Raw genomic sequence first — 19262 nt, forward strand, 5'->3', positions numbered from 1 at the left:
CTCCTACAATGGGCCCTTTCCTCTTTCGAAGCTTCCGCACCGAACCTGCCATTACGTGTCTCAACCTGATTGCTGTCTCAACCTGCCAGTCTCGAGTGGTCTCCTACTGCTTGAAACGAAAAATAGTTCCCTTGGAGGTTCAGTCATTATTCGGTGTTCTGCAGCCATCTTGGGGGCACGTCAGGCGCGTCTGCAAGATACTCAAGTCTGAGTTGGCGTCAGTCCTGTGTTTTGTGTGCCTTCTGTGTCCCCGTTTCTTGCGCCATACCAGTTTTTATTTCATCATGAACCAACTCGCCCAAACTAGAGTTTTACTTGACCATATTTCTCCTACAATGGGCCCTTTCCTCTTTCGAAGCTTCCGCACCGAACCTGCCATTACGTGTCTCAACCTGATTGCTGTCTCAACCTGCCAGTCTCGAGTGGTCTCCTACTGCTTGAAACGAAAAATAGTTCCCTTGGAGGTTCAGTCATTATTCGGTGTTCTGCAGCCATCTTGGGGGCACGTCAGGCGCGTCTGCAAGATACTCAAGTCTGAGTTGGCGTCAGTCCTGTGTTTTGTGTGCCTTCTGTGTCCCCGTTTCTTGCGCCATACCAGTTTTTATTTCATCATGAACCAACTCGCCCAAACTAGAGTTTTACTTGACCATATTTCTCCTACAATGGGCCCTTTCCTCTTTCGAAGCTTCCGCACCGAACCTGCCATTACGTGTCTCAACCTGATTGCTGTCTCAACCTGCCAGTCTCGAGTGGTCTCCTACTGCTTGAAACGAAAAATAGTTCCCTTGGAGGTTCAGTCATTATTCGGTGTTCTGCAGCCATCTTGGGGGCACGTCAGGCGCGTCTGCAAGATACTCAAGTCTGAGTTGGCGTCAGTCCTGTGTTTTGTGTGCCTTCTGTGTCCCCGTTTCTTGCGCCATACCAGTTTTTATTTCATCATGAACCAACTCGCCCAAACTAGAGTTTTACTTGACCATATTTCTCCTACAATGGGCCCTTTCCTCTTTCGAAGCTTCCGCACCGAACCTGCCATTACGTGTCTCAACCTGATTGCTGTCTCAACCTGCCAGTCTCGAGTGGTCTCCTACTGCTTGAAACGAAAAATAGTTCCCTTGGAGGTTCAGTCATTATTCGGTGTTCTGCAGCCATCTTGGGGGCACGTCAGGCGCGTCTGCAAGATACTCAAGTCTGAGTTGGCGTCAGTCCTGTGTTTTGTGTGCCTTCTGTGTCCCCGTTTCTTGCGCCATACCAGTTTTTATTTCAACGTTGGACACGTTGCCGATGAGATTGTATTATCGATAACAAAATAACGTCACCTCCTATAGTTGCCTGAGACACTGCGCAACTATGACAGAAAAAAAAAAAACGTGAAGGGCGAATAAAAATGCAAAAGAAATGCCATCAGCACTCGGTGTTCCCAGGTGGTCTCCCTCCCAAGTACTGACCGAGCCCAATGCTGCTTAGCTTCGGTGATCGGACGAGAACCGGCGTATTCAACATGGTATGGCCGATGGCGAGAGACAGTGCTTTCCGAGTCTTTATGTACTGTGTTTGGCCCTCGAGGATGCAAAACTGCGCATGGATACTTCCCTCGCTCGTGGCAACAGCCGCCAAGCGTGCAGTTACCTGCCCTGCGCTTTTCTCAGCCGTTCTGGCGAACCTAAACCACTGCGGCATGCACGGAAAGAGCAGCGGGAGCGAGCCTGTGTTGTTTACACATGGACCGGCAGTGGGTGCGGTGCATGGTGCGGTGGGCGCATATTGTGCGCTTCTGCGCAGTGTTATGCGCACACTGGGCCTCCCAGCTATCTTGGGGCTTTGCTAGAGTTTAATCTGCAGTGTACCCGCCGCGGCAGACGTCAGAATGACAGCCGAGACGCCGCGGGTTCGCTTCGAGTTTTGCCACAGTTTCGCGTCCGCACGTACTACACGTTGGACACGTTGCCGATGAGATTGTATTATCGATAACAAAATAACGTCACCTCCTATAGTTGCCTGAGACACTGCGCAACTATGACAGAAAAAAAAAAAAACGTGAAGGGCGAATAAAAATGCAAAAGAAATGCCATCAGCACTCGGTGTTCCCAGGTGGTCTCCCTCCCAAGTACTGACCGAGCCCAATGCTGCTTAGCTTCGGTGATCGGACGAGAACCGGCGTATTCAACATGGTATGGCCGATGGCGAGAGACAGTGCTTTCCGAGTCTTTATGTACTGTGTTTGGCCCTCGAGGATGCAAAACTGCGCATGGATACTTCCCTCGCTCGTGGCAACAGCCGCCAAGCGTGCAGTTACCTGCCCTGCGCTTTTCTCAGCCGTTCTGGCGAACCTAAACCACTGCGGCATGCACGGAAAGAGCAGCGGGAGCGAGCCTGTGTTGTTTACACATGGACCGGCAGTGGGTGCGGTGCATGGTGCGGTGGGCGCATATTGTGCGCTTCTACGCAGTGTTATGCGCACACTGGGCCTCCCAGCTATCTTGGGGCTTTGCTAGAGTTTAATCTGCAGTGTACCCGCCGCGGCAGACGTCAGAATGACAGCCGAGACGCCACGGGTTCGCTTCGAGTTTTGCCACAGTTTCGCGTCCGCACGTACTACACGTTGGACACGTTGCCGATGAGATTGTATTATCGATAACAAAATAACGTCACCTCCTATAGTTGCCTGAGACACTGCGCAACTATGACAGAAAAAAAAAAACGTGAAGGGCGAATAAAAATGCAAAAGAAATGCCATCAGCACTCGGTGTTCCCAGGTGGTCTCCCTCCCAAGTACTGACCGAGCCCAATGCTGCTTAGCTTCGGTGATCGGACGAGAACCGGCGTATTCAACATGGTATGGCCGATGGCGAGAGACAGTGCTTTCCGAGTCTTTATGTACTGTGTTTGGCCCTCGAGGATGCAAAACTGCGCATGGATACTTCCCTCGCTCGTGGCAACAGCCGCCAAGCGTGCAGTTACCTGCCCTGCGCTTTTCTCAGCCGTTCTGGCGAACCTAAACCACTGCGGCATGCACGGAAAGAGCAGCGGGAGCGAGCCTGTGTTGTTTACACATGGACCGGCAGTGGGTGCGGTGCATGGTGCGGTGGGCGCATATTGTGCGCTTCTGCGCAGTGTTATGCGCACACTGGGCCTCCCAGCTATCTTGGGGCTTTGCTAGAGTTTAATCTGCAGTGTACCCGCCGCGGCAGACGTCAGAATGACAGCCGAGACGCCACGGGTTCGCTTCGAGTTTTGCCACAGTTTCGCGTCCGCACGTACTACACGTTGGACACGTTGCCGATGAGATTGTATTATCGATAACAAAATAACGTCACCTCCTATAGTTGCCTGAGACACTGCGCAACTATGACAGAAAAAAAAAAAACGTGAAGGGCGAATAAAAATGCAAAAGAAATGCCATCAGCACTCGGTGTTCCCAGGTGGTCTCCCTCCCAAGTACTGACCGAGCCCAATGCTGCTTAGCTTCGGTGATCGGACGAGAACCGGCGTATTCAACATGGTATGGCCGATGGCGAGAGACAGTGCTTTCCGAGTCTTTATGTACTGTGTTTGGCCCTCGAGGATGCAAAACTGCGCATGGATACTTCCCTCGCTCGTGGCAACAGCCGCCAAGCGTGCAGTTACCTGCCCTGCGCTTTTCTCAGCCGTTCTGGCGAACCTAAACCACTGCGGCATGCACGGAAAGAGCAGCGGGAGCGAGCCTGTGTTGTTTACACATGGACCGGCAGTGGGTGCGGTGCATGGTGCGGTGGGCGCATATTGTGCGCTTCTGCGCAGTGTTATGCGCACACTGGGCCTCCCAGCTATCTTGGGGCTTTGCTAGAGTTTAATCTGCAGTGTACCCGCCGCGGCAGACGTCAGAATGACAGCCGAGACGCCACGGGTTCGCTTCGAGTTTTGCCACAGTTTCGCGTCCGCACGTACTACACGTTGGACACGTTGCCGATGAGATTGTATTATCGATAACAAAATAACGTCACCTCCTATAGTTGCCTGAGACACTGCGCAACTATGACAGAAAAAAAAAAAACGTGAAGGGCGAATAAAAATGCAAAAGAAATGCCATCAGCACTCGGTGTTCCCAGGTGGTCTCCCTCCCAAGTACTGACCGAGCCCAATGCTGCTTAGCTTCGGTGATCGGACGAGAACCGGCGTATTCAACATGGTATGGCCGATGGCGAGAGACAGTGCTTTCCGAGTCTTTATGTACTGTGTTTGGCCCTCGAGGATGCAAAACTGCGCATGGATACTTCCCTCGCTCGTGGCAACAGCCGCCAAGCGTGCAGTTACCTGCCCTGCGCTTTTCTCAGCCGTTCTGGCGAACCTAAACCACTGCGGCATGCACGGAAAGAGCAGCGGGAGCGAGCCTGTGTTGTTTACACATGGACCGGCAGTGGGTGCGGTGCATGGTGCGGTGGGCGCATATTGTGCGCTTCTGCGCAGTGTTATGCGCACACTGGGCCTCCCAGCTATCTTGGGGCTTTGCTAGAGTTTAATCTGCAGTGTACCCGCCGCGGCAGACGTCAGAATGACAGCCGAGACGCCACGGGTTCGCTTCGAGTTTTGCCACAGTTTCGCGTCCGCACGTACTACACGTTGGACACGTTGCCGATGAGATTGTATTATCGATAACAAAATAACGTCACCTCCTATAGTTGCCTGAGACACTGCGCAACTATGACAGAAAAAAAAAAAACGTGAAGGGCGAATAAAAATGCAAAAGAAATGCCATCAGCACTCGGTGTTCCCAGGTGGTCTCCCTCCCAAGTACTGACCGAGCCCAATGCTGCTTAGCTTCGGTGATCGGACGAGAACCGGCGTATTCAACATGGTATGGCCGATGGCGAGAGACAGTGCTTTCCGAGTCTTTATGTACTGTGTTTGGCCCTCGAGGATGCAAAACTGCGCATGGATACTTCCCTCGCTCGTGGCAACAGCCGCCAAGCGTGCAGTTACCTGCCCTGCGCTTTTCTCAGCCGTTCTGGCGAACCTAAACCACTGCGGCATGCACGGAAAGAGCAGCGGGAGCGAGCCTGTGTTGTTTACACATGGACCGGCAGTGGGTGCGGTGCATGGTGCGGTGGGCGCATATTGTGCGCTTCTGCGCAGTGTTATGCGCACACTGGGCCTCCCAGCTATCTTGGGGCTTTGCTAGAGTTTAATCTGCAGTGTACCCGCCGCGGCAGACGTCAGAATGACAGCCGAGACGCCACGGGTTCGCTTCGAGTTTTGCCACAGTTTCGCGTCCGCACGTACTACACGTTGGACACGTTGCCGATGAGATTGTATTATCGATAACAAAATAACGTCACCTCCTATAGTTGCCTGAGACACTGCGCAACTATGACAGAAAAAAAAAAAACGTGAAGGGCGAATAAAAATGCAAAAGAAATGCCATCAGCACTCGGTGTTCCCAGGTGGTCTCCCTCCCAAGTACTGACCGAGCCCAATGCTGCTTAGCTTCGGTGATCGGACGAGAACCGGCGTATTCAACATGGTATGGCCGATGGCGAGAGACAGTGCTTTCCGAGTCTTTATGTACTGTGTTTGGCCCTCGAGGATGCAAAACTGCGCATGGATACTTCCCTCGCTCGTGGCAACAGCCGCCAAGCGTGCAGTTACCTGCCCTGCGCTTTTCTCAGCCGTTCTGGCGAACCTAAACCACTGCGGCATGCACGGAAAGAGCAGCGGGAGCGAGCCTGTGTTGTTTACACATGGACCGGCAGTGGGTGCGGTGCATGGTGCGGTGGGCGCATATTGTGCGCTTCTGCGCAGTGTTATGCGCACACTGGGCCTCCCAGCTATCTTGGGGCTTTGCTAGAGTTTAATCTGCAGTGTACCCGCCGCGGCAGACGTCAGAATGACAGCCGAGACGCCACGGGTTCGCTTCGAGTTTTGCCACAGTTTCGCGTCCGCACGTACTACACGTTGGACACGTTGCCGATGAGATTCTATTATCGATAACAAAATAACGTCACCTCCTATAGTTGCCTGAGACACTGCGCAACTATGACAGAAAAAAAAAAAACGTGAAGGGCGAATAAAAATGCAAAAGAAATGCCATCAGCACTCGGTGTTCCCAGGTGGTCTCCCTCCCAAGTACTGACCGAGCCCAATGCTGCTTAGCTTCGGTGATCGGACGAGAACCGGCGTATTCAACATGGTATGGCCGATGGCGAGAGACAGTGCTTTCCGAGTCTTTATGTACTGTGTTTGGCCCTCGAGGATGCAAAACTGCGCATGGATACTTCCCTCGCTCGTGGCAACAGCCGCCAAGCGTGCAGTTACCTGCCCTGCGCTTTTCTCAGCCGTTCTGGCGAACCTAAACCACTGCGGCATGCACGGAAAGAGCAGCGGGAGCGAGCCTGTGTTGTTTACACATGGACCGGCAGTGGGTGCGGTGCATGGTGCGGTGGGCGCATATTGTGCGCTTCTGCGCAGTGTTATGCGCACACTGGGCCTCCCAGCTATCTTGGGGCTTTGCTAGAGTTTAATCTGCAGTGTACCCGCCGCGGCAGACGTCAGAATGACAGCCGAGACGCCACGGGTTCGCTTCGAGTTTTGCCACAGTTTCGCGTCCGCACGTACTACACGTTGGACACGTTGCCGATGAGATTGTATTATCGATAACAAAATAACGTCACCTCCTATAGTTGCCTGAGACACTGCGCAACTATGACAGAAAAAAAAAAAAACGTGAAGGGCGAATAAAAATGCAAAAGAAATGCCATCAGCACTCGGTGTTCCCAGGTGGTCTCCCTCCCAAGTACTGACCGAGCCCAATGCTGCTTAGCTTCGGTGATCGGACGAGAACCGGCGTATTCAACATGGTATGGCCGATGGCGAGAGACAGTGCTTTCCGAGTCTTTATGTACTGTGTTTGGCCCTCGAGGATGCAAAACTGCGCATGGATACTTCCCTCGCTCGTGGCAACAGCCGCCAAGCGTGCAGTTACCTGCCCTGCGCTTTTCTCAGCCGTTCTGGCGAACCTAAACCACTGCGGCATGCACGGAAAGAGCAGCGGGAGCGAGCCTGTGTTGTTTACACATGGACCGGCAGTGGGTGCGGTGCATGGTGCGGTGGGCGCATATTGTGCGCTTCTGCGCAGTGTTATGCGCACACTGGGCCTCCCAGCTATCTTGGGGCTTTGCTAGAGTTTAATCTGCAGTGTACCCGCCGCGGCAGACGTCAGAATGACAGCCGAGACGCCACGGGTTCGCTTCGAGTTTTGCCACAGTTTCGCGTCCGCACGTACTACACGTTGGACACGTTGCCGATGAGATTGTATTATCGATAACAAAATAACGTCACCTCCTATAGTTGCCTGAGACACTGCGCAACTATGACAGAAAAAAAAAAAACGTGAAGGGCGAATAAAAATGCAAAAGAAATGCCATCAGCACTCGGTGTTCCCAGGTGGTCTCCCTCCCAAGTACTGACCGAGCCCAATGCTGCTTAGCTTCGGTGATCGGACGAGAACCGGCGTATTCAACATGGTATGGCCGATGGCGAGAGACAGTGCTTTCCGAGTCTTTATGTACTGTGTTTGGCCCTCGAGGATGCAAAACTGCGCATGGATACTTCCCTCGCTCGTGGCAACAGCCGCCAAGCGTGCAGTTACCTGCCCTGCGCTTTTCTCAGCCGTTCTGGCGAACCTAAACCACTGCGGCATGCACGGAAAGAGCAGCGGGAGCGAGCCTGTGTTGTTTACACATGGACCGGCAGTGGGTGCGGTGCATGGTGCGGTGGGCGCATATTGTGCGCTTCTGCGCAGTGTTATGCGCACACTGGGCCTCCCAGCTATCTTGGGGCTTTGCTAGAGTTTAATCTGCAGTGTACCCGCCGCGGCAGACGTCAGAATGACAGCCGAGACGCCACGGGTTCGCTTCGAGTTTTGCCACAGTTTCGCGTCCGCACGTACTACACGTTGGACACGTTGCCGATGAGATTGTATTATCGATAACAAAATAACGTCACCTCCTATAGTTGCCTGAGACACTGCGCAACTATGACAGAAAAAAAAAACGTGAAGGGCGAATAAAAATGCAAAAGAAATGCCATCAGCACTCGGTGTTCCCAGGTGGTCTCCCTCCCAAGTACTGACCGAGCCCAATGCTGCTTAGCTTCGGTGATCGGACGAGAACCGGCGTATTCAACATGGTATGGCCGATGGCGAGAGACAGTGCTTTCCGAGTCTTTATGTACTGTGTTTGGCCCTCGAGGATGCAAAACTGCGCATGGATACTTCCCTCGCTCGTGGCAACAGCCGCCAAGCGTGCAGTTACCTGCCCTGCGCTTTTCTCAGCCGTTCTGGCGAACCTAAACCACTGCGGCATGCACGGAAAGAGCAGCGGGAGCGAGCCTGTGTTGTTTACACATGGACCGGCAGTGGGTGCGGTGCATGGTGCGGTGGGCGCATATTGTGCGCTTCTGCGCAGTGTTATGCGCACACTGGGCCTCCCAGCTATCTTGGGGCTTTGCTAGAGTTTAATCTGCAGTGTACCCGCCGCGGCAGACGTCAGAATGACAGCCGAGACGCCACGGGTTCGCTTCGAGTTTTGCCACAGTTTCGCGTCCGCACGTACTACACGTTGGACACGTTGCCGATGAGATTGTATTATCGATAACAAAATAACGTCACCTCCTATAGTTGCCTGAGACACTGCGCAACTATGACAGAAAAAAAAAACGTGAAGGGCGAATAAAAATGCAAAAGAAATGCCATCAGCACTCGGTGTTCCCAGGTGGTCTCCCTCCCAAGTACTGACCGAGCCCAATGCTGCTTAGCTTCGGTGATCGGACGAGAACCGGCGTATTCAACATGGTATGGCCGATTTTTTTTTCTTTATTGCCTGGCTTTGACACAAAACACTGGACAACACAAACAATCAACAAAAGACAATAACTATGTACACACGACTTGTGGTCAGCCAGCATAAATCTGGCTTCGTCCAATTAAAATTCACGCAACGTACAGAGCGGCTCTAGTCTTGAGAGCCACTCCGGAGGCTCCGCAGCGGCTTTCTGAATGGCCAGAAACATCTCCATACTTTCGCGAAAGTAAATTCTGGCAGGTCTTGCGTCACTGTCACAATGCCAGCCTGCCATTCTGGAGCGCCATATACAGTGGAGGCCTGTCAGCATTATTAAATCGAAAGGCACCCCATCCTCATTTTCAACACATAAGAACCGGATGCCATACGGGTCTAGTGGAAATTCTTTCTTTAATGTTCGCTGCAATACATCCCAAAAATAAACCCCTTCCCAACAGTGTAAAAATACATGGTCTATTGTTTCCGGCTTTCTGCAAATTAAACAGTGAGATCCCCAGGGTAAAAACAATTCCTTTTTTATTTTTAGAGGAACATGGTATGGCCGATGGCGAGAGACAGTGCTTTCCGAGTCTTTATGTACTGTGTTTGGCCCTCGAGGATGCAAAACTGCGCATGGATACTTCCCTCGCTCGTGGCAACAGCCGCCAAGCGTGCAGTTACCTGCCCTGCGCTTTTCTCAGCCGTTCTGGCGAACCTAAACCACTGCGGCATGCACGGAAAGAGCAGCGGGAGCGAGCCTGTGTTGTTTACACATGGACCGGCAGTGGGTGCGGTGCATGGTGCGGTGGGCGCATATTGTGCGCTTCTGCGCAGTGTTATGCGCACACTGGGCCTCCCAGCTATCTTGGGGCTTTGCTAGAGTTTAATCTGCAGTGTACCCGCCGCGGCAGACGTCAGAATGACAGCCGAGACGCCACGGGTTCGCTTCGAGTTTTGCCACAGTTTCGCGTCCGCACGTACTACACGTTGGACACGTTGCCGATGAGATTGTATTATCGATAACAAAATAACGTCACCTCCTATAGTTGCCTGAGACACTGCGCAACTATGACAGAAAAAAAAAAACGTGAAGGGCGAATAAAAATGCAAAAGAAATGCCATCAGCACTCGGTGTTCCCAGGTGGTCTCCCTCCCAAGTACTGACCGAGCCCAATGCTGCTTAGCTTCGGTGATCGGACGAGAACCGGCGTATTCAACATGGTATGGCCGATGGCGAGAGACAGTGCTTTCCGAGTCTTTATGTACTGTGTTTGGCCCTCGAGGATGCAAAACTGCGCATGGATACTTCCCTCGCTCGTGGCAACAGCCGCCAAGCGTGCAGTTACCTGCCCTGCGCTTTTCTCAGCCGTTCTGGCGAACCTAAACCACTGCGGCATGCACGGAAAGAGCAGCGGGAGCGAGCCTGTGTTGTTTACACATGGACCAGCAGTGGGTGCGGTGCATGGTGCGGTGGGCGCATATTGTGCGCTTCTGCGCAGTGTTATGCGCACACTGGGCCTCCCAGCTATCTTGGGGCTTTGCTAGAGTTTAATCTGCAGTGTACCCGCCGCGGCAGACGTCAGAATGACAGCCGAGACGCCACGGGTTCGCTTCGAGTTTTGCCACAGTTTCGCGTCCGCACGTACTACACGTTGGACACGTTGCCGATGAGATTGTATTATCGATAACAAAATAACGTCACCTCCTATAGTTGCCTGAGACACTGCGCAACTATGACAGAAAAAAAAAAACGTGAAGGGCGAATAAAAATGCAAAAGAAATGCCATCAGCACTCGGTGTTCCCAGGTGGTCTCCCTCCCAAGTACTGACCGAGCCCAATGCTGCTTAGCTTCGGTGATCGGACGAGAACCGGCGTATTCAACATGGTATGGCCGATGCCGAGAGACAGTGCTTTCCGAGTCTTTATGTACTGTGTTTGGCCCTCGAGGATGCAAAACTGCGCATGGATACTTCCCTCGCTCGTGGCAACAGCCGCCAAGCGTGCAGTTACCTGCCCTGCGCTTTTCTCAGCCGTTCTGGCGAACCTAAACCACTGCGGCATGCACGGAAAGAGCAGCGGGAGCGAGCCTGTGTTGTTTACACATGGACCGGCAGTGGGTGCGGTGCATGGTGCGGTGGGCGCATATTGTGCGCTTCTGCGCAGTGTTATGCGCACACTGGGCCTCCCAGCTATCTTGGGGCTTTGCTAGAGTTTAATCTGCAGTGTACCCGCCGCGGCAGACGTCAGAATGACAGCCGAGACGCCACGGGTTCGCTTCGAGTTTTGCCACAGTTTCGCGTCCGCACGTACTACACGTTGGACACGTTGCCGATGAGATTGTATTATCGATAACAAAATAACGTCACCTCCTATAGTTGCCTGAGACACTGCGCAACTATGACAGAAAAAAAAAAAACGTGAAGGGCGAATAAAAATGCAAAAGAAATGCCATCAGCACTCGGTGTTCCCAGGTGGTCTCCCTCCCAAGTACTGACCGAGCCCAATGCTGCTTAGCTTCGGTGATCGGACGAGAACCGGCGTATTCAACATGGTATGGCCGATGGCGAGAGACAGTGCTTTCCGAGTCTTTATGTACTGTGTTTGGCCCTCGAGGATGCAAAACTGCGCATGGATACTTCCCTCGCTCGTGGCAACAGCCGCCAAGCGTGCAGTTACCTGCCCTGCGCTTTTCTCAGCCGTTCTGGCGAACCTAAACCACTGCGGCATGCACGGAAAGAGCAGCGGGAGCGAGCCTGTGTTGTTTACACATGGACCGGCAGTGGGTGCGGTGCATGGTGCGGTGGGCGCATATTGTGCGCTTCTGCGCAGTGTTATGCGCACACTGGGCCTCCCAGCTATCTTGGGGCTTTGCTAGAGTTTAATCTGCAGTGTACCCGCCGCGGCAGACGTCAGAATGACAGCCGAGACGCCACGGGTTCGCTTCGAGTTTTGCCACAGTTTCGCGTCCGCACGTACTACACGTTGGACACGTTGCCGATGAGATTGTATTATCGATAACAAAATAACGTCACCTCCTATAGTTGCCTGAGACACTGCGCAACTATGACAGAAAAAAAAAAAACGTGAAGGGCGAATAAAAATGCAAAAGAAATGCCATCAGCACTCGGTGTTCCCAGGTGGTCTCCCTCCCAAGTACTGACCGAGCCCAATGCTGCTTAGCTTCGGTGATCGGACGAGAACCGGCGTATTCAACATGGTATGGCCGATGGCGAGAGACAGTGCTTTCCGAGTCTTTATGTACTGTGTTTGGCCCTCGAGGATGCAAAACTGCGCATGGATACTTCCCTCGCTCGTGGCAACAGCCGCCAAGCGTGCAGTTACCTGCCCTGCGCTTTTCTCAGCCGTTCTGGCGAACCTAAACCACTGCGGCATGCACGGAAAGAGCAGCGGGAGCGAGCCTGTGTTGTTTACACATGGACCGGCAGTGGGTGCGGTGCATGGTGCGGTGGGCGCATATTGTGCGCTTCTGCGCAGTGTTATGCGCACACTGGGCCTCCCAGCTATCTTGGGGCTTTGCTAGAGTTTAATCTGCAGTGTACCCGCCGCGGCAGACGTCAGAATGACAGCCGAGACGCCACGGGTTCGCTTCGAGTTTTGCCACAGTTTCGCGTCCGCACGTACTACACGTTGGACACGTTGCCGATGAGATTGTATTATCGATAACAAAATAACGTCACCTCCTATAGTTGCCTGAGACACTGCGCAACTATGACAGAAAAAAAAAAAAACGTGAAGGGCGAATAAAAATGCAAAAGAAATGCCATCAGCACTCGGTGTTCCCAGGTGGTCTCCCTCCCAAGTACTGACCGAGCCCAATGCTGCTTAGCTTCGGTGATCGGACGAGAACCGGCGTATTCAACATGGTATGGCCGATGGCGAGAGACAGTGCTTTCCGAGTCTTTATGTACTGTGTTTGGCCCTCGAGGATGCAAAACTGCGCATGGATACTTCCCTCGCTCGTGGCAACAGCCGCCAAGCGTGCAGTTACCTGCCCTGCGCTTTTCTCAGCCGTTCTGGCGAACCTAAACCACTGCGGCATGCACGGAAAGAGCAGCGGGAGCGAGCCTGTGTTGTTTACACATGGACCGGCAGTGGGTGCGGTGCATGGTGCGGTGGGCGCATATTGTGCGCTTCTGCGCAGTGTTATGCGCACACTGGGCCTCCCAGCTATCTTGGGGCTTTGCTAGAGTTTAATCTGCAGTGTACCCGCCGCGGCAGACGTCAGAATGACAGCCGAGACGCCACGGGTTCGCTTCGAGTTTTGCCACAGTTTCGCGTCCGCACGTACTACACGTTGGACACGTTGCCGATGAGATTGTATTATCGATAACAAAATAACGTCACCTCCTATAGTTGCCTGAGACACTGCGCAACTATGACAGAAAAAAAAAAACGTGAAGGGCGAATAAAAATGCAAAAGAAATGCCATCAGCACTCGGTGTTCCCAGGTGGTCTCCCTCCCAAGTACTGACCGAGCCCAATGCTGCTTAGCTTCGGTGATCGGACGAGAACCGGCGTATTCAACATGGTATGGCCGATTTTTTTTTTTTTTTTTTTGTCTTTATTGCCTGTTTTGACAGATTACAACAGATCATAAACAGATGTTCTGCGCTGCACACTCAAACAACAAGAACGGACATGTGTTTCACTCGCGTGAGAAAATCAAAACTGTCTCAGGGAACACAACTCTCCCATCAACTCGATAACTTCATCTCCAAAACATAGCTCCTTGTACACTTCACGTAGCTTAAATATGTTTTCTTTGAAGTAATCGCGGACAGAACGCGCATCTTCATCACAGTGTCGTACAGCCATCCTGCTTCGCCAAATACTGTGCAGGCCAAGCAGGAAAATTACATCATATTTATAAAGATCCGGCTCTATGTCCAGGAATCGTATCCCATACGGCGTTAGGGGTAAGTCTTTCTTTATTGTACGCTGGAGCACGTCCCAAAAGAGCAGCGCATCCCAGCAATCAATAAAAACGTGTTCTATTGACTCTGGTTTGCGACACAACAAGCAGTCAGCACCCCATGGTAGAAACAATCCCTTTTCCTCCATCCATGTTTTAACCAGCAACGTCCCAGTGTGTAACTTGAAGAAGAACGTCTTCACACCCGCTGGCACCAACATTTTTCGTACTCTTTTTAAAACATTTCCTGCTTGGCCTCCACTATACATAGATCGATAGATTGGCTCTGGGAAGACAGAGTCGAGCAAATCTTTTAACAATTTCTTACGCGTGACATTAGAAAGATATTCCAAACTGAAGCGCGCATTCAGAAACCGGAAAGCAGAGACCACTTCTTTCAAAAACCTACTTGCACTGTATCTCATCCCGTCCACACTGGAAATAACATAGTTTGGCAAAGCCGAAGAAAGCCTCACTTGAATAAATGTCCGCAAGAAAGGGTCGCGTTGATCTCGAAGAAACAGAAATCTTGACACCACCTGCCTCAGGTACAAGTGTGGCAAGGAAAGACCCCCTTTTCTCAAACGCAGAAATAAATTATCACGTTTAGTCCTCTCCCATGAGGACTGCCAAACAAAAACTGCGAAGAGACGATGAAACTTTTGAATGCTAAGTCGAGAGCATGAAAGGACCTGCAACAAATAGCACACTTTTGAAACCAGATATACATTGCATATGTTTGCGCGCGTGAATACAGACAGTTCCTTCCCCGACCATTTCTGTGCACGCGTGGAGAGTTCTTGAATTTTCTCCTTCCAAAAGTCATCGTTATCTCGATACTTGTCAAGAGGTACACCTAGGTATTTGGAAGGAACATGTGACCATTTTACACTTGCATGAAACAAAGGCGCTGATGCCCAATTCCCATGCCAAAGGCCCGCACACTTGTCCAGGTTAACAACGCTATTGGTTACATCACAAAATCTACGAACAACCGACATCGCATGTTCTATGCTGCTGTGGTCACTACAGAAAACTGCCACATCATCGGCATAAGCCAATACTTTAATTTCACATGCTTCCAGTTCGAAACCACGAATACAGCTGTTATTTATTACATTTCGGCAAAGTGGCTCCAGGTACAGAGCGAAAAGTAGCGGTGACATTGGGCAGCCTTGCCGCACGGATGCTCTAACGGCAATTCTGTCTGTGAGCTCTCGGTTAACAACCAGATTCGTGGTGCAGTTGCTATAGGCCATTTTAACCCCTTTTAAAATAACTTCTCCAACACAGACATGTTCAAGGATTTTAAAAAGAATGTCATGACATACACGGTCAAATGCCTTCTCTAAATCAATTTGCAACATTGCGACTCGCCTAAAGTCAGCGTCACAGCATTCCAGTATACTCCGAGTGACATGAACATTCGTGAAGATGGTCCGCCCTTGAATTCCACATGTCTGGTGGGGGCCAACCAAGATGTCGATAACTGATTGTAAACGTTTGGCTAATACTTTCATAAAAATTTTATAATCAACATTAGTAAGCGTTATCGGCCGATAACCTGTAACTTGCTTAAGCTGAGCAGGATTGTCAGTTTTCGGTATAAGTACTGTATGTGCACGAGAAAACGACGGTGGTAAAATACCAGTTCTATATGACTCTTCATAAACGCGTTGCAAAATGAGAGCAGTTTCACGTTTGAACGCCTTATAAAATTCTGCTGTTATCCCGTCAGTACCTGGCGATTTCCCCAAGTGAAGCTCATCAATAGCGCATTCCAATTCCGCTGTTGATAAGTCGGCAGACAGGATGTCAGTGTCTTCACTGGTCAGTCGGGGTAACAGACTTAAAAATTCATCCTGAAAGGCCTGTACATCTGCCGATTTGGAAGCGAACAAATCACGGTAATGCTCACTGAAAGCCTCCCTTATCGCCTTGGGATTGTCTGTCAGAATGCCTTTGTTTTCAATTTCTACGATATCTTTTCTTCTAGCGTATCTTTTTTCTGTCGTCAAATTTCGCCTACTGGGCATATCATCTGCCAGCAAGCGATCTGCTCGTGCACGAATTGCAGCTCCCTGAAACAATGTCGCATCGATAACCTCAAGCTTTGCTTTAACTTCGCTGATAAGGTCACTGTATAGTCCCGGAGCTCTATTTTCCTCTGTAATTAATTCTTTCAACATCTGTTTTAGGTTCTTCTGTTTCGCTTTCTCAGCGTGCTTGATTTCTACGGACCTTTCAATAGCCCTCATTTTGACATCAATTTTGAATTCCTCCCACTTTTCTGCCCAACTTTTTCCATAATTCAACCGAACTTCTTCTAACACGTTCTTTGTTTCTAAAACAAACGAATCGTCCTTTAGTAACTTTGCATTCAGTTTCCACAAGTCCCAGCTGAATTTCGCTTGAGGTGTCACATTCCTGCCAATGGTAAATATGACACAACAGTGATCGCTAAACGTAACCGGTTCGACGATGTAGTTATCGCAAATTGCCGCCAGGTCAAGGGAAACGTAAGCTCTATCTAGCCTAGCATGACTACACCCTTGAAAATGTGTATAATGACGCCTCATTCCGCCCTTTGCAAACTGGGCTACGTCTTGAAGTGAATACTTTTCAATGTTTTCTTTCAAGAAAACAGCACTTTCGCTTTCGGTGACTGTTGAGCCTGATCGGTCATCTGCACTGAGAACACAATTGAAATCCCCTAAAAGAATGACAAGTCTATTGCATTCCAGATACGCACATAGTTCCTGGAAAAACAAAAGTCGTTCACGGGGTTTCGTAGGAGCATACACACAGATAACTCTCAAATATTCCTCCCCGTACAACAGATCACAGAACACAAACCTTCCCCTCGTGCAATACACCACTGCTTGTTCCTCGATATTAAGACTGTTCTTAATTAACAGAACACAGCCCGCTGATGTCCCCACTGCATGACTAGCACGCACGTTATATCGCGGCTTGAACTGCGCAACCATAGCGTCTGTCGCGCTCGCACTCTCTACCTTTGTTTCTTGTACTGCAAGAATGTCCAGGTCTTTCTCATAGAGCAGGCGCCTTAGCTGACATTGTTTACGTCTAGCTGCTAGTCCACGCACGTTTAACGTGCCGCATTTTAAATTTGACGGAAGACAAGCCATGCTGAAAATCCTGAGCACAAAAAGGTACAAGTCCCTTACCAGGCGTACGCCTTACCCTCCGAGAAGGGGCGATTAATCAGCGCTCCTTGCGCTGCGCACGGGAGACGCGGACGATGAACGACACTCAGGCACATACTTCCCCTTGGCCCCGGTGGGTCTGAGCCACTGGCGCTCAAGGCGTTGCGACCTGACCTCGGTGGAAGGTTGTGAAGGGGACGGCAACACCGTCTTGGCACGCTTAGCCGGACCGAAGGTGTCATGTGATGCCCTTTCATCCTCGACTGGCTCCGCTTCGGCGTTCATGGCAGACGCCTGGTCACTCATCGGCGGCGTTTCAGTCGCGTTGCTCAAAGCTCGTTGTTCGTTCGGCGTCTTGCTCGAAGTTTCCATGTTTCCGTTGGAGACGCTTCCCTGTTCCCCAGACGCACTCTTCTTTGGACGGTCATCAGGGGCCGCCGTTTCAGCTTCCTCAACGTCCATGATATCCTGTTTATCATCACAGTCCTCTGAGGCCGCCCCTAGCACATTGGCGTACGTACGTATGCAGTCCTCACGGACATGACCAAAGGCTCGGCACTTAGTGCAGCGGGGCGTCTGGCAGTCGCGGCGGATATGCCCGCGTCTGCGACATCGGAGACAAACAGGCGCCCTACCGGGCACAACCACAAGGACGGAGCCCCCGTAGAATTTGAAAAGATGCGGTAGCTCCTCCGCCGTGACTCCCTCTTTAAGCACCATTCGAGCGACACGTGTTGTCGACTCCGCCGATTCAAATCCTGGAACACACCATTCCTCATGCTGAATTTCCATCACTTCCCCAAACTCGCTCAGGGCCTTCCGTAGAGTCTCACTGGGTATGTGAAATGGCACCCAGTGAATCTTCACCTTGATCTCCTTTCGACAGGGATCAATAATGGCACAGTAACCGCCTTTCACACTCAGGCCCCCGGCCGCAAGTACAGCGTCCTTCGCCTCCTGGGTGCGGAACCTCACGAGCCAGAGGTGGCTCATCTGGTAAGCGCCAATGACGCTGACATCCCTAAGGACGCCGGCATCTTCTAATGGTTGACGAAAGTCCTCTATTCGATACGGACGATTCGAGGTATAACCGTGCAAGAAAACACACAAACGCATACCTTCGTCAGCCGGCAGTGACGGTAGCAGAAAGCGATAACCAGGAGGTGGTCCAGACACCGATTCATCCCGACCAACAAAGGCCGTTGCGACACCTCGCCCGGAGCGAGCCATTTCTGCGTCCGTCTAGCAGGGCAGCCAGAAGCAGAATCTCACATGGTATGGCCGATGGCGAGAGACAGTGCTTTCCGAGTCTTTATGTACTGTGTTTGGCCCTCCAGGATGCAAAACTGCGCATGGATACTTCCCTCGCTCGTGGCAACAGCCGCCAAGCGTGCAGTTACCTGCCCTGCGCTTTTCTCAGCCGTTCTGGCGAACCTAAACCACTGCGGCATGCACGGAAAGAGCAGCGGGAGCGAGCCTGTGTTGTTTACACATGGACCGGCAGTGGGTGCGGTGCATGGTGCGGTGGGCGCATATTGTGCGCTTCTGCGCAGTGTTATGCGCACACTGGGCCTCCCAGCTATCTTGGGGCTTTGCTAGAGTTTAATCTGCAGTGTACCCGCCGCGGCAGACGTCAGAATGACAGCCGAGACGCCACGGGTTCGCTTCGAGTTTTGCCACAGTTTCGCGTCCGCACGTACTACACGTTGGACACGTTGCCGATGAGATTGTATTATCGATAACAAAATAACGTCACCTCCTATAGTTGCCTGAGACACTGCGCAACTATGACAGAAAAAAAAAAAACGTGAAGGGCGAATAAAAATGCAAAAGAAATGCCATCAGCACTCGGTGTTCCCATGTGGTCTCCCTCCCAAGTACTGACCGAGCCCAATGCTGCTTAGCTTCGGTGATCGGACGAGAACCGGCGTATTCAACATGGTATGGCCGATGGCGAGAGACAGTGCTTTCCGAGTCTTTATGTACTGTGTTTGGCCCTCGAGGATGCAAAACTGCGCATGGATACTTCCCTCGCTCGTGGCAACAGCCGCCAAGCGTGCAGTTACCTGCCCTGCGCTTTTCTCAGCCGTTCTGGCGAACCTAAACCACTGCGGCATGCACGGAAAGAGCAGCGGGAGCGAGCCTGTGTTGTTTACACATGGACCGGCAGTGGGTGCGGTGCATGGTGCGGTGGGCGCATATTGTGCGCTTCTGCGCAGTGTTATGCGCACACTGGGCCTCCCAGCTATCTTGGGGCTTTGCTAGAGTTTAATCTGCAGTGTACCCGCCGCGGCAGACGTCAGAATGACAGCCGAGACGCCACGGGTTCGCTTCGAGTTTTGCCA

At 51.7% G+C, this 19262-nt stretch overlaps 1 protein-coding gene, 17 non-coding genes and 2 pseudogenes across 18 annotated transcripts; all 20 read right to left on the minus strand.

The window, feature by feature from the left end:
* Positions 1-1396: 1396 nt before the first annotated feature.
* LOC149369252 (5S ribosomal RNA) lies at positions 1397-1515 on the minus strand. Its single transcript, XR_016287501.1, has one exon. It is a non-coding gene; the product is annotated as a 5S ribosomal RNA (ribosomal RNA).
* Positions 1516-2063: 548 nt separating this feature from the next.
* Positions 2064-2182, minus strand: LOC149369253 (5S ribosomal RNA). Its single transcript, XR_016287502.1, has one exon. It is a non-coding gene; the product is annotated as a 5S ribosomal RNA (ribosomal RNA).
* A 546-nt stretch (positions 2183-2728) lies between these two features.
* On the minus strand, positions 2729-2847 carry LOC149369254 (5S ribosomal RNA). The gene has a single exon (XR_016287503.1). It is a non-coding gene; the product is annotated as a 5S ribosomal RNA (ribosomal RNA).
* Positions 2848-3394: 547 nt separating this feature from the next.
* LOC149369255 (5S ribosomal RNA) lies at positions 3395-3513 on the minus strand. The gene has a single exon (XR_016287504.1). It is a non-coding gene; the product is annotated as a 5S ribosomal RNA (ribosomal RNA).
* A 547-nt stretch (positions 3514-4060) lies between these two features.
* LOC149369256 (5S ribosomal RNA) lies at positions 4061-4179 on the minus strand. The gene has a single exon (XR_016287505.1). It is a non-coding gene; the product is annotated as a 5S ribosomal RNA (ribosomal RNA).
* Positions 4180-4726: 547 nt separating this feature from the next.
* LOC149369257 (5S ribosomal RNA) lies at positions 4727-4845 on the minus strand. The gene has a single exon (XR_016287506.1). It is a non-coding gene; the product is annotated as a 5S ribosomal RNA (ribosomal RNA).
* A 547-nt stretch (positions 4846-5392) lies between these two features.
* Positions 5393-5511, minus strand: LOC149369258 (5S ribosomal RNA). Its single transcript, XR_016287508.1, has one exon. It is a non-coding gene; the product is annotated as a 5S ribosomal RNA (ribosomal RNA).
* Positions 5512-6058: 547 nt separating this feature from the next.
* Positions 6059-6177, minus strand: LOC149369259 (5S ribosomal RNA). The gene has a single exon (XR_016287509.1). It is a non-coding gene; the product is annotated as a 5S ribosomal RNA (ribosomal RNA).
* Positions 6178-6725: 548 nt separating this feature from the next.
* Positions 6726-6844, minus strand: LOC149369260 (5S ribosomal RNA). Its single transcript, XR_016287510.1, has one exon. It is a non-coding gene; the product is annotated as a 5S ribosomal RNA (ribosomal RNA).
* Positions 6845-7391: 547 nt separating this feature from the next.
* On the minus strand, positions 7392-7510 carry LOC149369261 (5S ribosomal RNA). The gene has a single exon (XR_016287511.1). It is a non-coding gene; the product is annotated as a 5S ribosomal RNA (ribosomal RNA).
* Positions 7511-8055: 545 nt separating this feature from the next.
* On the minus strand, positions 8056-8174 carry LOC149369262 (5S ribosomal RNA). The gene has a single exon (XR_016287512.1). It is a non-coding gene; the product is annotated as a 5S ribosomal RNA (ribosomal RNA).
* Positions 8175-8719: 545 nt separating this feature from the next.
* Positions 8720-8838, minus strand: LOC149369263 (5S ribosomal RNA; annotated as a pseudogene).
* A 1091-nt stretch (positions 8839-9929) lies between these two features.
* Positions 9930-10048, minus strand: LOC149369264 (5S ribosomal RNA). The gene has a single exon (XR_016287513.1). It is a non-coding gene; the product is annotated as a 5S ribosomal RNA (ribosomal RNA).
* Positions 10049-10594: 546 nt separating this feature from the next.
* LOC149369265 (5S ribosomal RNA) lies at positions 10595-10713 on the minus strand. Its single transcript, XR_016287696.1, has one exon. It is a non-coding gene; the product is annotated as a 5S ribosomal RNA (ribosomal RNA).
* Positions 10714-11260: 547 nt separating this feature from the next.
* LOC149369266 (5S ribosomal RNA) lies at positions 11261-11379 on the minus strand. The gene has a single exon (XR_016287514.1). It is a non-coding gene; the product is annotated as a 5S ribosomal RNA (ribosomal RNA).
* Positions 11380-11926: 547 nt separating this feature from the next.
* Positions 11927-12045, minus strand: LOC149369267 (5S ribosomal RNA). Its single transcript, XR_016287515.1, has one exon. It is a non-coding gene; the product is annotated as a 5S ribosomal RNA (ribosomal RNA).
* A 548-nt stretch (positions 12046-12593) lies between these two features.
* Positions 12594-12712, minus strand: LOC149369268 (5S ribosomal RNA). Its single transcript, XR_016287516.1, has one exon. It is a non-coding gene; the product is annotated as a 5S ribosomal RNA (ribosomal RNA).
* A 546-nt stretch (positions 12713-13258) lies between these two features.
* On the minus strand, positions 13259-13377 carry LOC149369269 (5S ribosomal RNA; annotated as a pseudogene).
* Positions 13378-16175: 2798 nt separating this feature from the next.
* LOC149369270 (uncharacterized) lies at positions 16176-18183 on the minus strand. Its single transcript, XM_089558292.1, has one exon. The coding sequence runs from the start codon at positions 18145-18147 to the stop codon at positions 16972-16974; it is 1176 nt and encodes a 391-aa protein (XP_089414418.1). The 5' UTR covers positions 18148-18183; the 3' UTR covers positions 16176-16971.
* A 570-nt stretch (positions 18184-18753) lies between these two features.
* On the minus strand, positions 18754-18872 carry LOC149369271 (5S ribosomal RNA). The gene has a single exon (XR_016287620.1). It is a non-coding gene; the product is annotated as a 5S ribosomal RNA (ribosomal RNA).
* Between the last annotated feature and the right edge of the window lie 390 nt (positions 18873-19262).

Source organism: Amblyomma mixtum, chromosome 1 (assembly GCF_055824585.1).
Source record: "Amblyomma mixtum isolate Tamu chromosome 1, ASM5582458v1, whole genome shotgun sequence".
Taxonomy (NCBI): Eukaryota; Metazoa; Arthropoda; class Arachnida; order Ixodida; family Ixodidae; genus Amblyomma; species Amblyomma mixtum.